General features: G+C 37.1%; 2 protein-coding genes across 3 annotated transcripts; one reads left to right on the plus strand and one right to left on the minus strand.

The window, feature by feature from the left end:
• Nucleotides 1–998: 998 nt before the first annotated feature.
• LOC121390695 (protein hairy-like) lies at nucleotides 999–4,586 on the plus strand. Its single transcript, XM_041522580.1, has 3 exons — nucleotides 999–1,175; nucleotides 2,548–2,643; nucleotides 3,783–4,586. Exons 1-3 carry the CDS (start codon nucleotides 1,041–1,043, stop codon nucleotides 4,440–4,442), a joined length of 891 nt encoding a protein of 296 aa, XP_041378514.1. The 5' UTR covers nucleotides 999–1,040; the 3' UTR covers nucleotides 4,443–4,586.
• Nucleotides 4,381–15,310, minus strand: LOC121390696 (ceramide-1-phosphate transfer protein-like). 2 transcript variants are annotated; one of them, XM_041522581.1, is made up of 3 exons: nucleotides 15,142–15,310; nucleotides 11,000–11,509; nucleotides 4,381–4,507 (listed from the first exon to the last, which is right to left on the minus strand). In XM_041522581.1, the coding sequence occupies exons 1-3, from the start codon at nucleotides 15,273–15,275 to the stop codon at nucleotides 4,411–4,413; spliced, it is 741 nt and encodes a 246-aa protein (XP_041378515.1). In that variant the 5' UTR covers nucleotides 15,276–15,310; the 3' UTR covers nucleotides 4,381–4,410. The 2 variants fall into 2 exon arrangements, with proteins under 2 accessions (XP_041378515.1, XP_041378516.1); XM_041522582.1 differs by having other exon boundaries at nucleotides 10,980–11,509.
• Nucleotides 15,311–19,212: the final 3,902 nt, after the last annotated feature.

The following is a 19,212-nucleotide window of genomic DNA, read 5'->3' on the forward strand; positions in this document are numbered from 1 at the left end:
TGTTTGCCGAAATTTGTTTTGAACTCACAATATAGTAAAATTAGTAGATGATGCATATTTCATTATCTTTTTGTCCTTTTTTATTTGTCGGTAAATTATACCGAAAAATAATCGATCACAAACCATGTTTATACAATGTAAAAACTTTTACATTCTTTAAAAGCTATGGTATGGAACAATATATTATTTTATTTACTTATTACTGAATGAAATGACGATTTAAAAATAAAGTTCATTAATCAAAATGTATATTATAAATTGATCTTTCTAACATCTGTCCAGTGGTTGATAATATTACATTTAATTTCTATTCGGTATTGTTTTTCTTTACATACTCATGGAAACAAACTCAAACCCTAATACATTTCATATACAATCCTTCATCTAAAAGGCACGAAGTTTAATTATTTCATTTTAAAACAAGGTTTTAAATAATAGAACAGAACAAGTGTTTATATCTATGGTAAAAAGAAAATTATGTCCAGTTGTTTGAAACGCTGCGTGCTTACGTTTTAGCCACATATGTTACTATTGTCGTCTATGAGATTTGATTTGACGTGGTTTTCGCAATCGGTGACAAGTCCCGCTAAGACACAACAAACGCAATGTGTTGGAATTTCATTCTACGGCGAGCACAAAACGGGGCGAGCCGAACAAAGGGTCGTGCCGACATGACACCCTCATCAATAGATAACTGTGATGAAAACATGAATGGGCCAGCGAACCAGTGACCGGCTTTTTTTCCTCACCACTGGCTAAACGACCTGCTCGGTCCTGTAACTCTCTCTCTATCCCTTTCTGTGTCACAACGTCAGCACAGATAACAAGCGACCCGGGGTCATTAAGAAAACCCCAGACGTCGTTTCGCGCAAGTGCATCTGCCTCCCAGCGGCAAGGCGACGCGAGTGGTCGCGTGCCATCACAGTTTTCTCGCCCGCTGATTGGTCACGTCTGTCGGATTGTTGGAGGGCTATTCAAGTGTCACTGGCATGCCGACGCATGCTCTCGCGTGGGCTTTCCTGGTATATATACGGGTAGTGATGGCGACGTTTCATTTCATTATACGAATTCGTCTCCGAACACAGAACACGGAACTTTACTCTGAGAAGATCTTTAACATGGAATCCTGTGATATGTCGTACGACTTGGACTCTGGGAATAACGTTCTGAGAAAGGTGAGCGATCGTCTGCTTGTCGGTTTACACATACAGCTGTTATTATGGCTAGGTTATCTCTGTTTACATTTTTAGATGCTCCAGCTAAGTCATTGCTGTGTACCATAGTCTAGTTTACAATCTAGTTATAATACTGTTATAAAGATACAGGAGGATCTTCCTCTTAGGCTCTTTCTGTTTACACGTACAGATGCTATACTATGCCATGTTCATTTACACTTACAGATGATATGGCTAGATCACGTCTGTTTACATTTACAGCTGCTATAGCTAAGTCGTTCGTCAACATTGCTGTGCAGTTGATTCTGGACTCTAGATATAATGCTGTTAGAAAAATATAAAGGATCTTCTTCTTGGACTGTGCGAATAATGTTCTTAGAATGCCGTGGGATCTTCATCTACACGTAGCTCTTGGATCCTCCAGCCCTATTCTATTTATAATATCTCTATAAAAGTTATATAAACAGAACAGGACTAGAGTCTTAATACTTGAGATGACGTTCACCTTGTTCTAAGAAATGTTCATCTTATTGCCAAGACTGTCTCCAACATTGTCATATGCCCTACAAGTTTGACTACGGAATTTAGAAATAATGTACAAGTAAATAGAACGAGAGGCAAGGGACCTTCACCTTGATGGCCTTGACATTGGTATGTTTTACCTTCGAACCTAGCCTGAGATAACTAGGAGCTAGTAGAAACACAAACAGGGAACAGTTATGTAGTGTCTTTATAAGACAGATATAAATGGTGTTTTGTTTATTTAAAAAGGAGTCCATTTTCGAATTTGTTGGGTTGGGAGGGGAGGACAAACGACCCTCTACCACACGTTCTCTACCAAACAAACCAGTCCGCTGTATAACTGAATGATCCGAATTATTATTTTCTCTACCAAACAAACCAGTCCGCTGTATAACTGAATGATCCGAATTATTATTTTCTGCAGTTATAGACTTTTTACCGTTAAATTAAAATAACAACTTTTTTTTAAATATGGCACATCAAGGGTGTTTATGGTCGCTGTGGTGTCAATATAGCTCGAAACACATTTTTGTTTTAGAAACCTCATGATTGGTATATTATTAAAGTCCGGGCTATTTGCTGTCCTGTTTGCTTGAAAGTATATAATATAAAAGACCCCATATGCTAGTAAAGAGATATATAGCGAATTTCCTCTGGAAACGTACGTATAAGAATTATCGAATGTGTAACATCCAATACGGATTATTATCTTCAGAAATGTTCTCTAGTTATGTCGAGTATACTTATCACTACACTGGGACTGTGTCATTATAATATTATAGGTGGATACAATGATTAAAACCCCATGTACAAATGAAACAAAATAATCATGGTTTCTTGTTATTTTCAGGGAAGAAAACTCCTGGCAGAAAAGAAACGTCGGGCCAGAATCAACTCGTGCCTTGGACAAATTAAAAGCATCATATGCGGAGGTCACAAGCAAAACGTATGTATTTATTTTATACATTTATTTATTTAATGCATATTTAACTTTTAAAATGTTTTGCCATTATAAAATAAATCGTAGATTTTAATCCACCCCGGGTTTTTTTTATTGGTCAGTGAGGTCAAAACGTATATGTTTATTTTATATAATTATTTATTTAATACATTTTTTTAATTAAGGCGATTATAAAATAAATCATAAATTTTCACCCGTGTCAAAGGCCCGACCAGTTTTAATTTTTTTGGCCTTAAAATATATTTTAAAAATATTATATATTTTGTTTGTCTCGATGTGCGGTATTTTCAGTGTCTAGAATATAGACTGTCACCCCATCCCATTTAAAAAAGGGATTAAAGTTGATAATTTAACTTATAATGGTTATATTTATTTATTTTAATAAAATTATTTATTTAATTGGCAAATTAATTAAATATACATATCTATTTACGTTTATATTTTATTAGTGTACTCGTTACCTCTGTGATATAGTGTGATAAAACAAAGACTCAAACTTGTGTATTTTTAATAATTATTCCTAGGGCCTGTACTGTATACATGCATATAAAGTAAAGTTTGTTTTATTTAACGACGTCACTAGAGCACATTGATTTTTATCTTATCATCGGCTATTGGACGTCAAACATATGGTCATTCTGACACTATTTTCAGAGGAAACCCGCTGTCGCCACATAGGCTACTCTTTTTACGACAGGCAGCAAGGGATCTTTTATTTGCGCTTCCCACAGGCAGGATAGCACAAACCATGGCCTTTGTTGAACCAGTTATGGATCACTGGTCGGTGCAAGTGGTTTACACCTACCCATTGAGCCTTGCGGAGCACTCACTCAGGGTTTGGAGTCGGTATCTGGATTAAAAATCCCATGCCTCGACTGGGATCCGAACCCAGTACCTACCAGCCTGTAGACCGATGGCCTGCCACGACGCCACCGAGGCCGGTATATACATGCATATATACATACAGCTGTTGGTTTTTACAATTGACAGCTATTTTAAAATTATTTTAATAAACGGAAAAAAAAGTACAACCTTATAATATGAAATACGATCAGGTATTCATACAGCCTGTGATATATTACTCTGACAATGTGCTTACAGAATTCTTTTATTATATTTCACAGGACCCCAATTACAGTAAAATGGAGAAGGCGGAAATACTCGAGTCCACAGTGAAATACCTACGGACAATCAGACGCGACCGAACCATTGGCGGCGGATCACACGTCACCAAAGACGTCATGATGGCCAGATACAAATCGGGATTTTCGAAATGTGCTGAAGAGATCGTGAACTATCTGCAAGGGCATCCTGGTATTCCCGACCATCTGCAGCGTCAGATCAGACGACACCTGTCGAAAAAAATCCAATCAGCGGCGCAGACGACATCAACGGACAGCGACAGAACATGCACGAGACTCAGTCACGCAGACGACTATCGCATCCAAACTTCCGCTGTAGCCGGAAGTTCTTCCGGGCTGGGTTATTTGGACAATTCGCTTGGAAGTTCGGCTGTCAGAGATGGGAACAGTTTTTCAGACTCCGAAAACGGGGGACTGTCGAAGTTTGGTTATCTCTCGATGTCTTCTTCCAACAACAACAACAACAGCAACAATCGTACGACTGTACAACAGATGACAGCTCCCCACAGCGAAAGTGATGATCGCGTGAGGGCATGGCTACACAGCACGTACGTCAGTCATGGACTTAGTCGCTATGAATCACGGGAACTGTTTTCTTCGTCTCCGGTCGTTAAAGCTGAAGATGTGTGGAGACCGTGGTGATTATGACAATAGATACTGCGTCATAATGAAACATTTCTGGTTGCCATGACGATGAAAAAAAAAAGCTGAAACAAAACAATCAAAGCTGAATTGTGATACATCGCTATTTATATATTTTTGATACAGTAAATATATTGTTATATATATATTTTTTTGATATTGTTTTTGGTATTTTGTTAAGGGAGAAGACCAGAGGTACTTGCCATCCCAACCCCCACCCACCCTCGGAAAAAGAAAAGAAAAGTAATTGCCCCTTTTCTTAAACAATTTGTTTACATTTTTTTATTTCAAACTTTTATTAAAATCCTTTTGCTAATTTTCATTAGTAAATTTGTCTGGGAGTGGCAGTCCTCTGAGCGGCGCAGGAAGAATTCGTTGTCCAGTAAAAGGTCTCCTTGGGAGTGGCTGTCCTCCTATGGACGAGGCACTAGATAGAAGGAAGGAAATGTTTTATTTAACGACGCACTCAACACATTTTATTTATGGTTATATGGCGTCAGACATATGGTTAAGGACCACACAGATATTGAGTGAGGAAACCCGCTGTCGCCACTTCATGGGATCTTTTATATGCACCATCCCACAGACAGGATAGTACATACCACGGCCTTTGATACACCAGCTGTGGAGCACTGGCTGGAACGAGAAATAACCCAATGGGTCCAACGACAGGGATCGACCTTAGACCGACCGCGCATCAAGAGAACGCTTTACCACTGGGCTACGTCCCTCTCACAGGCACTAGATAGAGATTCATGGATAAAACCACTATTTTGACAAACACCTATTGGACTCTGCATTGTGCAGCGATATGGTCTTGATCACGGATAACAGTTTGGACATTCAGGTTTACAGTGATAATTATTATATTGACTTTGATAGGAGACAGCAAGTCTTACTAATCAGTAGTGGCGGGACGTAACACAATGGTAAAACGCTCGCCTGATGCGCGGTCGGTCTAGGATCGATCCCTGTCAGTGAGCCCAATCAATGCACCATGACTTGTATATCAAAATGCCGTGGTATATGCTGTCTGTGGGGTGGTGCATATAAAAGGTTCCATGCTACTAATGGAAAAATGTAGCAAGTTTTCTCTCTACGACTATAATATGTTAAAATTACCAAACGTTTGATATCCAATGACAGATGATTAATAAATCAATGTGCTCTAGTGGTGTCGTTAAACAAAAGAAACATTTTACAGATTAGAGCACTAAGACTGCTAAGTACTGGGCTCGTATCCAGGTACCGCTTACCCACCACTACGGACATTCTGTCCTAAACAACAGTCTAGATAGCTTATAAAACTGCCAAGAACAGCGTGCTTAAACCTAACTTGAATATGACGTGCTTTCTTCATAGGATAGAACCTCCTAGAAAGACCCATTGGTTTTCCCGTCCCAGCCAGTACCCTATGTTTGGTATATCGAAGGTTGTGGTATGTGCTGTCCTATCTGTGGCAATGCGCATATAAAAGATCGGCTTTTCCCCTGAAGACTACAGGTCAGTATTACCAAATGACTGACATCCAGTAGTAGATTAATAAATGTGCTCTAGTGGTGAAGTATATTTATATAACAAACCCCTTGCCAAGAATGAAGTTCCCCACAAGCAGAACAGCACATACCACGACATTAGATACACCAGTAGTGGGACACTGGTTGAGATGGAGAACCCCCCCCCCCCCCAAAAAAAAAAACCTCCAACAAAAACAACAAGATAATTAGTGCACCGAGGAGATTTGATCTTAAATTCCACCACTAGAGCACATTAATTAATAATTCGCTGTTGGATGTCGAACATTTGGCAAATCTGACACAAATTCAGAGGAAAATCGCAACATTTCATTTCAACTTATTTTTGTGCTTATATCCAATTGAGGTTCAAGCACGCTGTCCTGGGCACACACCATAGCTATCTGGGCTGTCTGTCCAGGACAGTGGGTTAGTTGTTAGTTGGTTAGTCGTTAGTGAGAGAAGAGGGTGTAGTGGCCTTACACCTACCCATTGAGCTCTTAAGCACTCGCTCTGGGTTGGAGCCGGTACCGGGCTGCGAACCCTGTACCTACCAGCCTGTAGTCCGATGGCTAACCACTGCGCCATGTTTTCAATAGCAGCAAGGGGTCTTTTATACGCAATTTTTCAGATATACCAGTCGTGAAGCACTGATTGAGACGGAACCCCCCCCACCCCCCCCACCCCCCCCCCCCATATGGTGTCTGCCGAGGTTGTTTAATCTAATCCTACGCTCAGTTGCATTTTTGTACGCAGTTATAATTATAATTTTACAAGTACATGTACATGTATGTAGTTCGGCATCGGAAAACCTGCTTGCCATACCAATGTGCTTTCGAAACTCCCTTTAAGATGGCCACAGATCACAGTTATCTTCCCATTTGGTTGTCCGGAAATCTGTCCGCGCAAGTAGTCTGCTGGTTGACTGTTATTATTTCATGGCAGACAGCTTTGTAGTGGCAACTATTTGACTGAAGTTGACGGAGGAGAGCATATATTTTGTAAACATGTATAACACGTTGGCATTGAAGACTTGTTTGTGGTAATTCCGGCCCATGCAAAAGTAGTGCTTTTTGTGTAAGATGGGTGTACTCCGGCCAGGTTTAGAGGGTGTGTTTGTTTAAACCAAAATCATGGGAGAAAGAGCTGGACAACAGTGGTTGTCCTTCTCAGGGTATATTTCCCCATGCAGGCAAAGGTACATACAAAATTCCATGAGCCTGCTGATATTAATAAAAACGCAGATAGCAGCGTCTTTGTACCCATGAATATAGTATGTCTACTAATATATCAAAGAGTTAAATTAACCCACCCCAAAACATCCCCCCACCCCTAAAAAAACAACAACCCTTCAAAAAAAACACACCCCCCTCCCCTCCAAAACACCAACAAACCAAACAATGCCAAAAACCCCAAAACAAAAACCAACAAAGAAAAGAAAAAAAAGAGAGTTTGTTTTGTTTAACTGGAACACATTGATTAATTAATCATCGGCTATTGGAAGGAAGAAAATGTTTTATTCAACGACGCACTCAACACATTTTATTTACGGTTATATGGCGTCAGACATATAGTTAAGGACCACACGGATATTGAAGGAGGAAACTCGCTGTCGCCACTTCATAGGCTACTCCTTTCGATTGGCAACAAGGGATCTTTTATATGCACCATCCCATAGACAGGATAGCACATACCACGACCTTTAATGTACCAGTTGTGGTGCACTGGCTGGAGCGAGAAATAGCCCAATGGGCCCACCGACGGGGATTGATCCCAAATCGACCGCGCATGAAGTAAGCGCTTTACCATTGGGCTACGTCTCGCCCCGTCGGCTACTGGATGTCAAATATTTGGTAATTCTGACAAGTAGTCATGAGGAAACTAGCTACATTTTTCCTAATGCAGTAAGGGATCTTTTATATGACTTTTCCACAGACAGGAACGCCCATACCACGGCCTTTGTCCAGTTGTGATGAACTGGCTGGAACGAGAAAAAAAATCCAATCAACCGAATCGATTCATCGTGGTGGTTCGATCCTGCGACACAAACACGTCAAGCGAGTACTCAACCGACTGAGCTAAATCCCGCCCAATATATATATATATATACACACCCACACACAGACACACATATGGGGTATATATATATATATATATATATATATATATATATATATATATATATATATATATACACACACAGACACAGATATGGGGTATATATATATATATATACATACACACACACCCACACACAGACACACATATGGGGTATATATATATATTAAGTTGGTATCAAGAGTAGTTTCCCCTTTTCCAAAATACTTTTTAACCCATTGAAATTTTCTTTACACGCTTACGTGCGTGGGAGAGGGTGGATGGTGTGTATATCTTTTAAAAATATATGTACATTCATGTGACTGTGTTTGTATGTGGACATTAAAATTATATCAATGATAAATAATTATACTCTATATAGTATTTATCATATTTATATCGATTAATGTTTTGAATATAAATAATTTGTAACTTAATGTACAAACAAAAATGTATAAAGTTATATTATTTTATTACATATTTATTACTAAATATGTAAATAACAGTAACAAAAAAGATATATCATATATATTAGATGTCACGAACGTTAACTGTGTATAAAATTAAAAATAAAACAGTTTATAATAGGTGTTTTTTTTTTTAAATGGCACAATATGAATAAAATAATGTGGTTCTAAGTATTCATCACAAATGAACATTTAAAAGCACTTCAAAACAATAACATTACAATAAGAACGGCATTAAAAACAAAGAAAACAAATATGCCTAAAGTACAATAAAAAGATTGAAACAACATATCTGAGGTAAATCTTCACATATTGAAGATGTGCGATACTGTTATAAAACATCTTGTGCGTTTGTCAGGCTCTTAAAGAGACATTCCTGAGTTTGCTGCAATTTTTAAGATGTTATCAACTAAAAGAGACGTTTTAACGATTGTAATTACATATCAAATGTATTTTTCTGCATAAAATATTAGTGGCAGTATATTAAACGTGTTTCTGATCGTTCTGATATTTGTACTAGATTAAATTTCATTATATTTCCTAAAAAATTTTTTTCGTACGTACGACATTATTTGAAGACAAAATCCAGTTTGGGCTTCTTACAAATATTACGACGACCAGAAACACATTGAATATACAGCCACTGATATTCTAAACAAGGAAATATATTTAATATGTAAGTTTAATCGTAAAAATATTTGATTAGTCGGAAACATCTTACAATGCAGCAAACTTGGGAATGTCCCTTTAAGATCTGGTAGCTCTTCATAAAATCTAGAAGCACTGTAATTTCAATAAATCACCAGCTGTATAGATTCAGATTGTACGAGATCAATTAATATGGCACTTGCATCAACGAAACTAAACATTTAAAGAAAGAAAGAAATGTTTTATTTAACGACGCACTCAACACATTTTATTTACGGTTATATGGCGTCAGACATATGGTTAAGAACCACACAGATTTTGAGAGGAAACCCGCTGTCGCCACTTCATGGGCTACTCATTCCGATTAGCAGCAAGGGATCTTTTTATTTGCGCTTCCCAAAGGCAGGATAGCACAAACCATGGCCTTTGATGAACCAGTTATGGATCACTGGTCGGTGCAAGTGGGTTACACCTACCCATTGAGCCTTGCGGAGCACTCACTCAGGGTTTGGAGTCGGTATCTGGATTAAAAATCCCATGCCTCGACTGGGATCCGAACCCAGTACCTACCAGCCTGTTGACCGATGGCCTAACCACGACGCCGGTCTAAACGTTTAAGTGCCTATACAAATGGAAGTAAATTAAAAAAATATACACCGGTAAAAAGAAATAAGGGAACACATAGTCATTCATTTATACTTATTTTCGTGCTTTTAATCCAATTGAGGTTCAAGCACGCTGTTCAAGCACACACCTCAGCTATCTGTCCAGGACAGTGGGTTAGTTGTAACCTTAGTGAGAGAGAAGAGGGCGTAGTGGTCTTACACCTACCCCACTGAGTTGTTAAAACTCGCTCCGATTTGGAACCGGTACCTGGCTGCGAACCCAGTAGCCACCAGCTTTTTGTCCGGTATCTTAACCACACCACCACCGAGGCCGGTAGGGAACACATAAATAGTAACAGCAAATACTGACTGCAACCTAAACACTCATCTTCAATGTTAAAAATTAACCAATTAATTGGTAGTTAGTTCCACACTACTGACGTAACCCAGTGGTAAAGGGCTCACCTGATGCGCGGTTTGTCTGGGATTGATCCCTGTTGGTGGTCCCATTGAGCTATTTCCTGTTCCAGTCAGCTCACTTCGACTGATATATCAAAGGCCGTGATATGCGTTATCATGTAAGGATGGTTGTGATACGTGTTATCATGTTAGGATGGCACATATAAAAGATCCCTTGAAACTAATGGAAAAATAATGTAGTAGGTTTCCTCTCTAAGACTATATGTAAAAATTACCAGATGTTTGACATCCAATAGTCGACATTTATTAAATGAATGTGTTCTAGTTGTGTCGTTAAACAAAAAAACTAACTTTTACATCTGTCTTTTACTTAGGTATGGGGCGGGACGTAGCCCTGTGGTAAAGCGTCCGCTTGATAAGCGGTCGGTTTGGGATCGATCCCCGTTGGTGGGCCCATTGGGCTATTTTTTGTTCCAGCCAGTGCACCACGACCGGTATAGCAGAGGCCGTGGTATGTGCTATCCTGTCTGTGGGATTGTGCATATAAAAGATCCCTTGCTATTAATGGAAAAATCTAGCGGTCTTCCTCTCTAAGACTATATGTCAAAATTACCAAATGTTTGACATTTAATAGCCGATGATTAATAAATAAATGTGCTCCAGTGGTGTCGTTAAACAAAACAAACTTTTTTTTACATAGGTATAGCTACTCTAATAGTGAGCTAAATGTAGTCTCAAATACCATGTGTTCCCTTATTTGTTTCCATCAGTATAAATAATAAGTACCTTTAAAAACCCCAACTCACGGCAAATCTAGCAAACCATTCTTTTCATACAGTTCTTGAGTTATGTCATAAATAGGTTTTCCCTCACATATGACGTCACTGAGCATCGTCATGACATTTGCGTAGTCATGTTTGCACATCACATCAATGAACGTCTTCTTGGAAGGCAGCATGTACATGGCAACCAATGAAATCTTCTGTACTATCCAAGGATGGTGTTTGGCCAGCGTCTGTGTGTACACTTCCGAGGCGATGGATGACGCTTTCTCATTCTCGTCGCTCAGTCGGATCCGGTCCATGAACGCCATGATAAATTCCAAGGCCCTGTGAAGTCTAAGCAACGTCCTTGACCCCGATGCCAAAGGTCGCTTCCTCTGGGTGATGTCATTCTCGACCTCGAAGGCTATCATGGACTGGATCGTGTTGTATTTGTCTCCCACGTCTGAACTGCAGTGAGCGGAGAGTATTTGCACTTTGTCTTCAATGTCCCTCGCCACGAAACCAAACAGTGTTCCCATCAACTTAAAGAATCTGAAAACAAAAAGAAAGTGGTGAAAATTACAGAGCAGCAAGGGGTAGGACGTAGCAAATACAAAAAAAAGAGAAAAAAAACAACAAAAAAAGAAAAGACTTGACCCCTCCTAAAAGTTCGTTCGCTCGTCAGTCTACAGTCCGTCCCAACCTTCTAAAAAATTTTTGTTGTTTTTGTAAATATTTTTAGTTTGGTTTGAGGTAAGAACAAAAGTAAAAGTATTTTGGAAATGACAAAAACATTCTAATTTTGAGTGCAATTTAGAAAACAATCGGCTCAAAAATAAATAACTTGTAGTAAATTCCATAGTATGAAAATGGCGTTCCCTGTGGGAAAGACTATAGAAAACAATCGGCTCAGAAATAAATAACTTGTAGTAAATTCCATAGTAGACAGACAGACAGACAGACAAATCCACCTTTGACCATACAATTAAAGGTTCTAATAGAGCAAATCAATTCCTACTGCCGATAATGTTTGTTTTTTTAATTAAATTTTTAATTATTATTATTTTGTTTTTAATATTTATTTTCCCAAGTCCATTCTGACCATGTCAAGGTTGGGGAGCCTTAATTCATGGCCTTACAACAAAGTGATAAAATTTATATACAAGTACATATATCTAATTTGTGGTATAATAATGTGATATAGTCATATATAACAATTTAATACATAAAGGTATTTGTAATGTTTCTGTATGAATTAAAGATTGGCAACCCCCCAAAAAACAAAAACAACAACACAAAAACAAACAAACAAAAGCCCCCAACAAATTGCTATGACTCATAGAATGGAAAGGACTGGGAAATATAGGAGAAGAAGAAAGAAGGTATAATTGTTAAAACACATAATAATAAATGATAAATAAATAAACAAAACAAATAAATAAACAAAATAAATAAATAAATAAATATATGGGGGAGGGATTTAAATCTATATTAGCGCGAAACGAAAACGACCTGGAATTCGAAGCAAGCTATTGTTCGGAAACAAGTTTCAATTAAAGAGATTAAGCCATTGTTCGTTAAAAACTTCGTTATTGCAATTTAATAAAATAAATCTTTCTATTTCAAACTTGTGTCGCAATATATTTTTAACTCCATTGATATTTAATATTTTTTCTGTAATTTCATACAATAGATATACTATTTAATGTTGATAATCAACCAATTGACAAAGTGACTATTTTCGTTATTGATCATACCAAACATAGCAGTATCTTGACTAAAAATAACGTCAATTCCTGTTTCAGTCAATATCCATTCTCGTATTGATTCCCAAATGTGATTAACCTTGTTACAGTCAAAGAAAAGATGTTGTAACGTTTCACACGAAGTTTTGCAGCAGTCGCAAGTATTAGAATACACGTAATATATCATATGCAAGAATGTATTAGTAGTTAAGATTCTGTGTACTATTCTACACTGAAACCATAATAATATTGTGTCTTTCACACATCGAAAATGAATGACATAACATTTTCCCCATTTCTTTGTATCATACATGTATCCTTCATTTGCATATTTCAATTATGCTTTTGGAATGAGTTTGTGACGTTAACATATCATACATATATTGACAACCATTTTTGTCTTTTAATAACTGTTTTATCGTAAACGGACAAAAACAGGATTTTTAAGACTTGTGAAAGTGACATCGTTTATGTTTTCTAATTTGTTTATAAGTGATTTAACAGCATTTGTTATTGACGCATATTCCAAGAAATTTGTATTTATATGATATTTTGTTAAAACGTCACCTTGTTCGTTTCACAGATCATTAATAAATGTGATACCATTATTGATATAATGTTTGTGTATAAATGGTTTATTACCTATACATATTTTTCTGTTATTCCAGATATTAATACTTAATATATCATCCACACTTTGTGGGTTTTGAAATGTTTGTATATCTATTCAGCTGGACAGGGTTTCTCTCCAAAACCTATTGCAAATATGTTCTATTGTTTGCGTTAGGAAATAATCACCTTGTTTAATCATGTGTTTTAACGATATGTTTGTGATTGACTTAAATAAAGTGATCCACTTTAAGTTATTTAAAAACATTCTTCGAATCCATGTACATATCAATGCTGTTATAAAATTATTTATATTTATCACTTTAATACCACTCCTTTCATAATCTTACGTTATTAAATTTCGTTTCAATTTTTCAGTTTTACTCTGCCAGATAAATTAAAAAAATAATGTATTTATATGTCTTATCAGTATTTCATTTGGATTCGGTAAAGCTATTAATAGGTGAGTTAGCTTTGGCATTATTAACGTTTTCAATACTGTTATTCTTCCTAAAACCGTCAATCTTCTACAAGACCATATTCTCATCAATGTTTGTACTTCCTTAGAAAACATTTTCGTTCTTATCCAGATAGCTTTAGATTTGGAAAAGTTTATTTTTAGGCCTGATATATATATATATATATATATATATATATATATATATATATATATATATATATATATATATATATATATATATACATAGTAGTCTAAAACCGAAAGTGTATTGCACAGGTTCTTAGGAGAACCGTCAAGATTGAAACTTGTATCATCTGCATATTGTGAAATTAAATAGTGTTCACCATCTATACTGATACCATTCATATTACTCCAGTTTCTTATTATAATTGCAAGTAATTCAGCAGATAAAATAAATATATTCGGTGATAAAGGATCACCTTGTCTACAACCTCTTTCTAATTTAAAAGTTTCATATAAAAATCCATTTTGTATGAAACTAAAGAGAGAGTTATTGTAAAACGTTTTTATCCAGTTTTTAATAGATGATTTGAAATTTAATATATCTAACCCTTTATATATAAAGGACCAAGATAAAGAATCAAAGGCTTTTTCAGCTTTCAGTGTATGACATGATGTCGTAAATTAATCTAATATTTTCTTCAACAAATCTTCCTTTTTTGAAATCTGTTTGGTCTTTATCTATTAATTTGTCCAGAACACTTTTAATTCTGTTTGCAATACACCCCGATGCCATTTTGTGAGTAGAATTAAAGGTCGGCAATATTGTAAGAATACTACCGATAATGTTAAAACTGATATAAGCAGCGTATCAACACACCCAGGAAGTACAGTGATAAAAAGTGTGGCACCTCACATCTAATGTACCTGAAAGAAAATTGTGTGTGTGTGTGTGTGTGTGTGTGTGTGTGTGTGTGTGTGTGTGTGTGTGTGTGTGTGTGTCACATACCATTTAAGACATTTAATTAAGGTTTTTATTAGCAACCGTAATTCTTGCTGAAAATTGCAGTTCCATTTTTGGGGGTACTCTCCCTGCATTAGTTTCAACCTCTGGTATATATTCTGCATAACAACTGTATAACAAATACAAGTGTATTTATTTATCATCAATGGATAATAGTATTTGCACAAATAACCAATGTCACATGATATTACTACCAATCACCGCCACAGCTCTTTTTACTCAGTAACTAATTGCACCTCGAACTTTGACACGGAACTCTCTTCTTTGGTACCATGCAACCTAACTCGCGCGCCCCGGATTAAGCCTAGTCATGGCATGACTCAGACTGTATATTAACTTGCTAAGTTAACAGTGTAAGAAGAAACGACGTCAACGTCGAGGTTACCTGCAGAGTTCCGTGTACGCCCGCAGGTACTCCGACATCAACAGCGTGTTGTCGTCCGCGTGACAACGTCGAAAAGCGTCGAGGACGACTTCCAAATCAAAATCATGCTTCTCTTTGGTATCAAACTTAGACATGACACAGTCAGGCACAAATAGTAACTGGTTATCCAGCCGAGCAGGCTGTCTAGAGTTATTTACCTTATAGTTGTGTTAAGGGTTGCCAAACACCAAATCAATTTCCGCTGATCATAATATTAACATTTTCGAATGCAGCTGATATAATTATGTTGTTAAAGTTTGTTTGTTTAACGACACCACTAGAGCACACTGATTTATCAATCATCGGCTACTGAATATCAAACATTTGCTAATTTTGACATAGATTTAGAGAGGAAAACTGCTACGATTTCCCAATTAGAAGCAAGGGATTTTTAAATATTCACCATCCCACAGCCAGGACGGTGCACTGGCTGTAACGAGAAATAACACAATGGGCTCACCAACGGGAATCGATCCCAGAGCGACCGCCCATTACTCGAGACCTTTACCATTGGGCAACGCCCCTAATTGTGTTGTGTAAATAGACTACGATCATACACTTTGACATAGCACCTTTAAATCACAACCAGTTAAAAATTAACAGTCGAGCTATCAGACTAAAAGTTCCACATAATCAGCATGCACTATACACCTAAACAAGAAATCAAAAGTATTTTTAAAATTTAGTCAATAAATACAAAGCCGAAAGTTGAGTAAAAAAAAGAGTAAAGTTTGTTTTATTTAACGACGCCGCTAGAGCACATTGATTTTTTTATCTTATCATCGGCTATTGGACGTCAAACATATGGTCATTCTGACACTGTTTTTAGAGGAAACCCGCTGTCGCCACATAGGCTACTCTTTTTACGACAGGCAGCAAGGGATCTTTTATTTGCACTTCCCACAGGCAGGATAGCACAAACCATGGCCTTTGTTGAACCAGTTATGGATCACTGGTCGGTGCAAGTGGTTTACACCTACCCATTGAGCCTTGCGGAGCACTCACTCAGGGTTTGGAGTCGGTATCTCGATTAAAAATCCCATGCCTCGACTGGGATCCGAACCCAGTACCTACCAGCCTGTAGACCGATGGCCTGCCACGACGCCACCGAGGCCGGTCCGAAAGTTGAGGTGCATTACTATATGAGATGCGTACAATATGTTAATGAGAACATTTGTGAAGGGTTTTAAAACTTTAGAAGTTTATGTATTGCCTTAGGTTTTACAACTCGGCATACATAATAAATATATATATATATATACACAATATGTACAGTATAATGGGGGGGGGGGGGGGGGTGGGGGTGGGGGGTGGGGGGATTTTCACATAGTATGGCAATTGACAAAAATACAATACAAATACAACATAGTTATTTCTTAAATTATTCGCCAGAATTGAATATTTCCCAAGGTTATTTTTTTCAGTAGTCAGTACATGTAGTTAGATAAGCTTAAAATACTAGGCCGTCTGTAATAATACACTTTAATAAATGTTTCTCTTAGATCATTATATGAATATCATTGCAATATAAAATGGAATACATACTATGTGCTTTATATCTACCGAAGTTTATATTTAACTTATGAGCACATATTCTAATCTTTACCAACTCTTTTAAATAAAGCATAAGTTTACAGCTTAAATTTTTTAAATAATTAGTGATAAATATTTCTTTTGTTGTTATTTTTATTCATTATTGTATGAATACATCCCGTAATGTTTCTTTTATTATGGTTAAACATATAATGTTTTTTTTTTTTTTAAATTACATATACATGTACAAGTTAAAGCAATCTCACATTCATTAACCAACTATCTTCATACTGCTACACCGGCCTCGGTGGCGTCGTGGCAGGCCATCGGTCTACAGGCTGGTAGGTACTGGGTTCGGATCCCAGTCGAAGCATGGGATTTTTAATCCAGATACCGACTCCAAACACTGAGTGAGTGCTCCGCAAGGCTCAATGGGTAGGTGTAAACCACTGGCACCGACCAGTGATCCATAACTGGTTCAACAAAGGCCATGGTTTGTGCTATCCTGCCTGTGGGAAGCGCAAATAAAAGATCCCTTGCTGCCTGTCGTTAAAAAGAGTAGCCTATGTGGCGACAGCGGGTTTCCTCTAAAAACAGTGTCAGAATGACCATATGTTTGACGTCCAATAGCCGATGATAAGATTAAAAATCAATGTGCTCTAGTGGCGTCGTTAAATAAAACAAACTTTACTTTTTTTTCATACTGCTACATTTTTACATAAAATACAATTACTGGTGCTATGTAACTTTATTCACATTTTTTAATTCTCAATTTCCTCACTATTTGCATCGAAAAGCTCCCTAGTTCACTATATATAAATTTGATACACGCGCCTTTACGTACACCTAGTGTCTTTGTACAGTATAGGACGTGCAATGTTTTAATAACTGCAGCTTTATGAAAACAACATTTCACAACGATAATTTCAAACACTATATATGAAACATAGATAACATAGTTTCAGTGTTGAAATAATTCTTAATACATACAAATGCTTTTGGACCTATTTCTGTAATTTTTGTTCCGTATGCGGTTAAACGTAACATTATAGATACAAATAAATGAAAACAGGTATGGGATAGCACTTTATTGGAGGGGATGATGAAAGCACTTCACTTCACTTTAACGTATTTAAAGCACGCCATCCTGGCCACACACCGCAGCTATCTGGGCTGTCTGTCCAGAACAGTGGGTTAGTTGTTAGTTGGTTAGTGGTTAGTGAGAAAGAAGAGGGTGTAGTGGTCTTACACCTACCCATTGAGTCGTTAAAACTGTCTCTGGGTGGGAGCCGGTACCGGGCTGCGAACCCAGTACCTACCAGCCTTATGTCCGATGGCTTAACCACTACGCCACCGAGGCCGACGTAGAGAGCAATTTGACTCTGCATGTATTAGTAACGTTCCCCGATTTCCATAACTTACCTGTTTGCTAATCAGTATCCTCCCCCTCAAAAAGAAAAAAAAAGAAAGAAAAAAAAGAAAGAAAAACAATGCGCCTATGACTGAATTTGCCAACCCCCACTCCAAAAAAACTAAGAAATTGTAGGGCCGAATTTGCAAAGCCTGTTTATGTCTTACACACGTGTAACTACATATATTTACAATGCTTAAACACCTGCGTTTAAGAAAAACAAGCTTCGTAAATTCGGCCCAAAATGTTTATAGAATATTAAAATTTGTTTAACGACATCACATTTTGAACTAGAGCTATTAACATACTACATCATTAAACGTTATATGCGTTTAGATATTTACATACTAGTAAGCATAATTTTTGACAAGTCCCCATTTCAGCGGCAATACCAACTAATTGACCCCTGTCACCCGCCATCTGTAAACCCAAAGAATAACAAAACACGTGATAATTCCACTGGTTTACGCTTACATCAGACTAAACAAAAGTTTCACCCTGTCACTGATTTTTAATGTGGAATCCTTTATCGGTTAATCGGCGCCGAGAGGCAGTCCCTTGCTCAAGTACCGACCGTTACATTGTGACTAATGCAGACCTCATTACTGCCACCACTCAAATAAAGACGCAATTTAATAATGTTTGAAAAGTGTCTTAACCTCTTTTTAAGATATACCACACTAGTTTACCCTACTGAGTCTGATTCTTGAAATTGTGTATTCATTGTTGGTTTGATAGTGATGTCTTGCTGTTAGTGTGTTACGTAATCATACATCCAAATATCATGTCATGTCATCCATTGCCATACCATGCCATGCTATCATATCATACCATAATATATATTATATTATATATCATCATTATATTATATTGTATCGTATCCTATCATATACCCTATCCTATTCTATTCTATCCTATCCTATCATTACATATCCTATCAAATCATATCATATCATATCATAATATCATATCATATCATATCATATCATATCATATCATTTCATATATCATATCATCTCATACCATATCATATCATCTCATACCATACCATACCATATCATATCATATCGTATCATATCATATCATAT

Source organism: Gigantopelta aegis, chromosome 15, assembly GCF_016097555.1.
Source record: "Gigantopelta aegis isolate Gae_Host chromosome 15, Gae_host_genome, whole genome shotgun sequence".
Lineage (NCBI taxonomy): Eukaryota > Metazoa > Mollusca > Gastropoda > Neomphalida > Peltospiridae > Gigantopelta > Gigantopelta aegis.

Coding starts and splice junctions, on each gene's coding strand:
- LOC121390695 (XM_041522580.1), top strand. CDS start 1,041: ATGGCGACGTTTCATTTCATTATACGAATTCGTCTCCGAACACAGAAC. Junction 1,176..2,547: donor GGAATAACGTTCTGAGAAAG/GTGAGCGATCGT, acceptor TGTTATTTTCAG/GGAAGAAAACTCCTGGCAGA. Junction 2,644..3,782: donor GCGGAGGTCACAAGCAAAAC/GTATGTATTTAT, acceptor TATATTTCACAG/GACCCCAATTACAGTAAAAT.
- LOC121390696 (XM_041522581.1), bottom strand. CDS start 15,275: ATGTCTAAGTTTGATACCAAAGAGAAGCATGATTTTGATTTGGAAGTC. Junction 11,510..15,141: donor GCGTACACGGAACTCTGCAG/GTAACCTCGACG, acceptor TTTTGTTTTCAG/ATTCTTTAAGTTGATGGGAA. Junction 4,508..10,999: donor AATGGTTTGCTAGATTTGCC/GTGAGTTGGGGT, acceptor GTTTTGTTTCAG/CTTTTTTTTTTCATCGTCAT.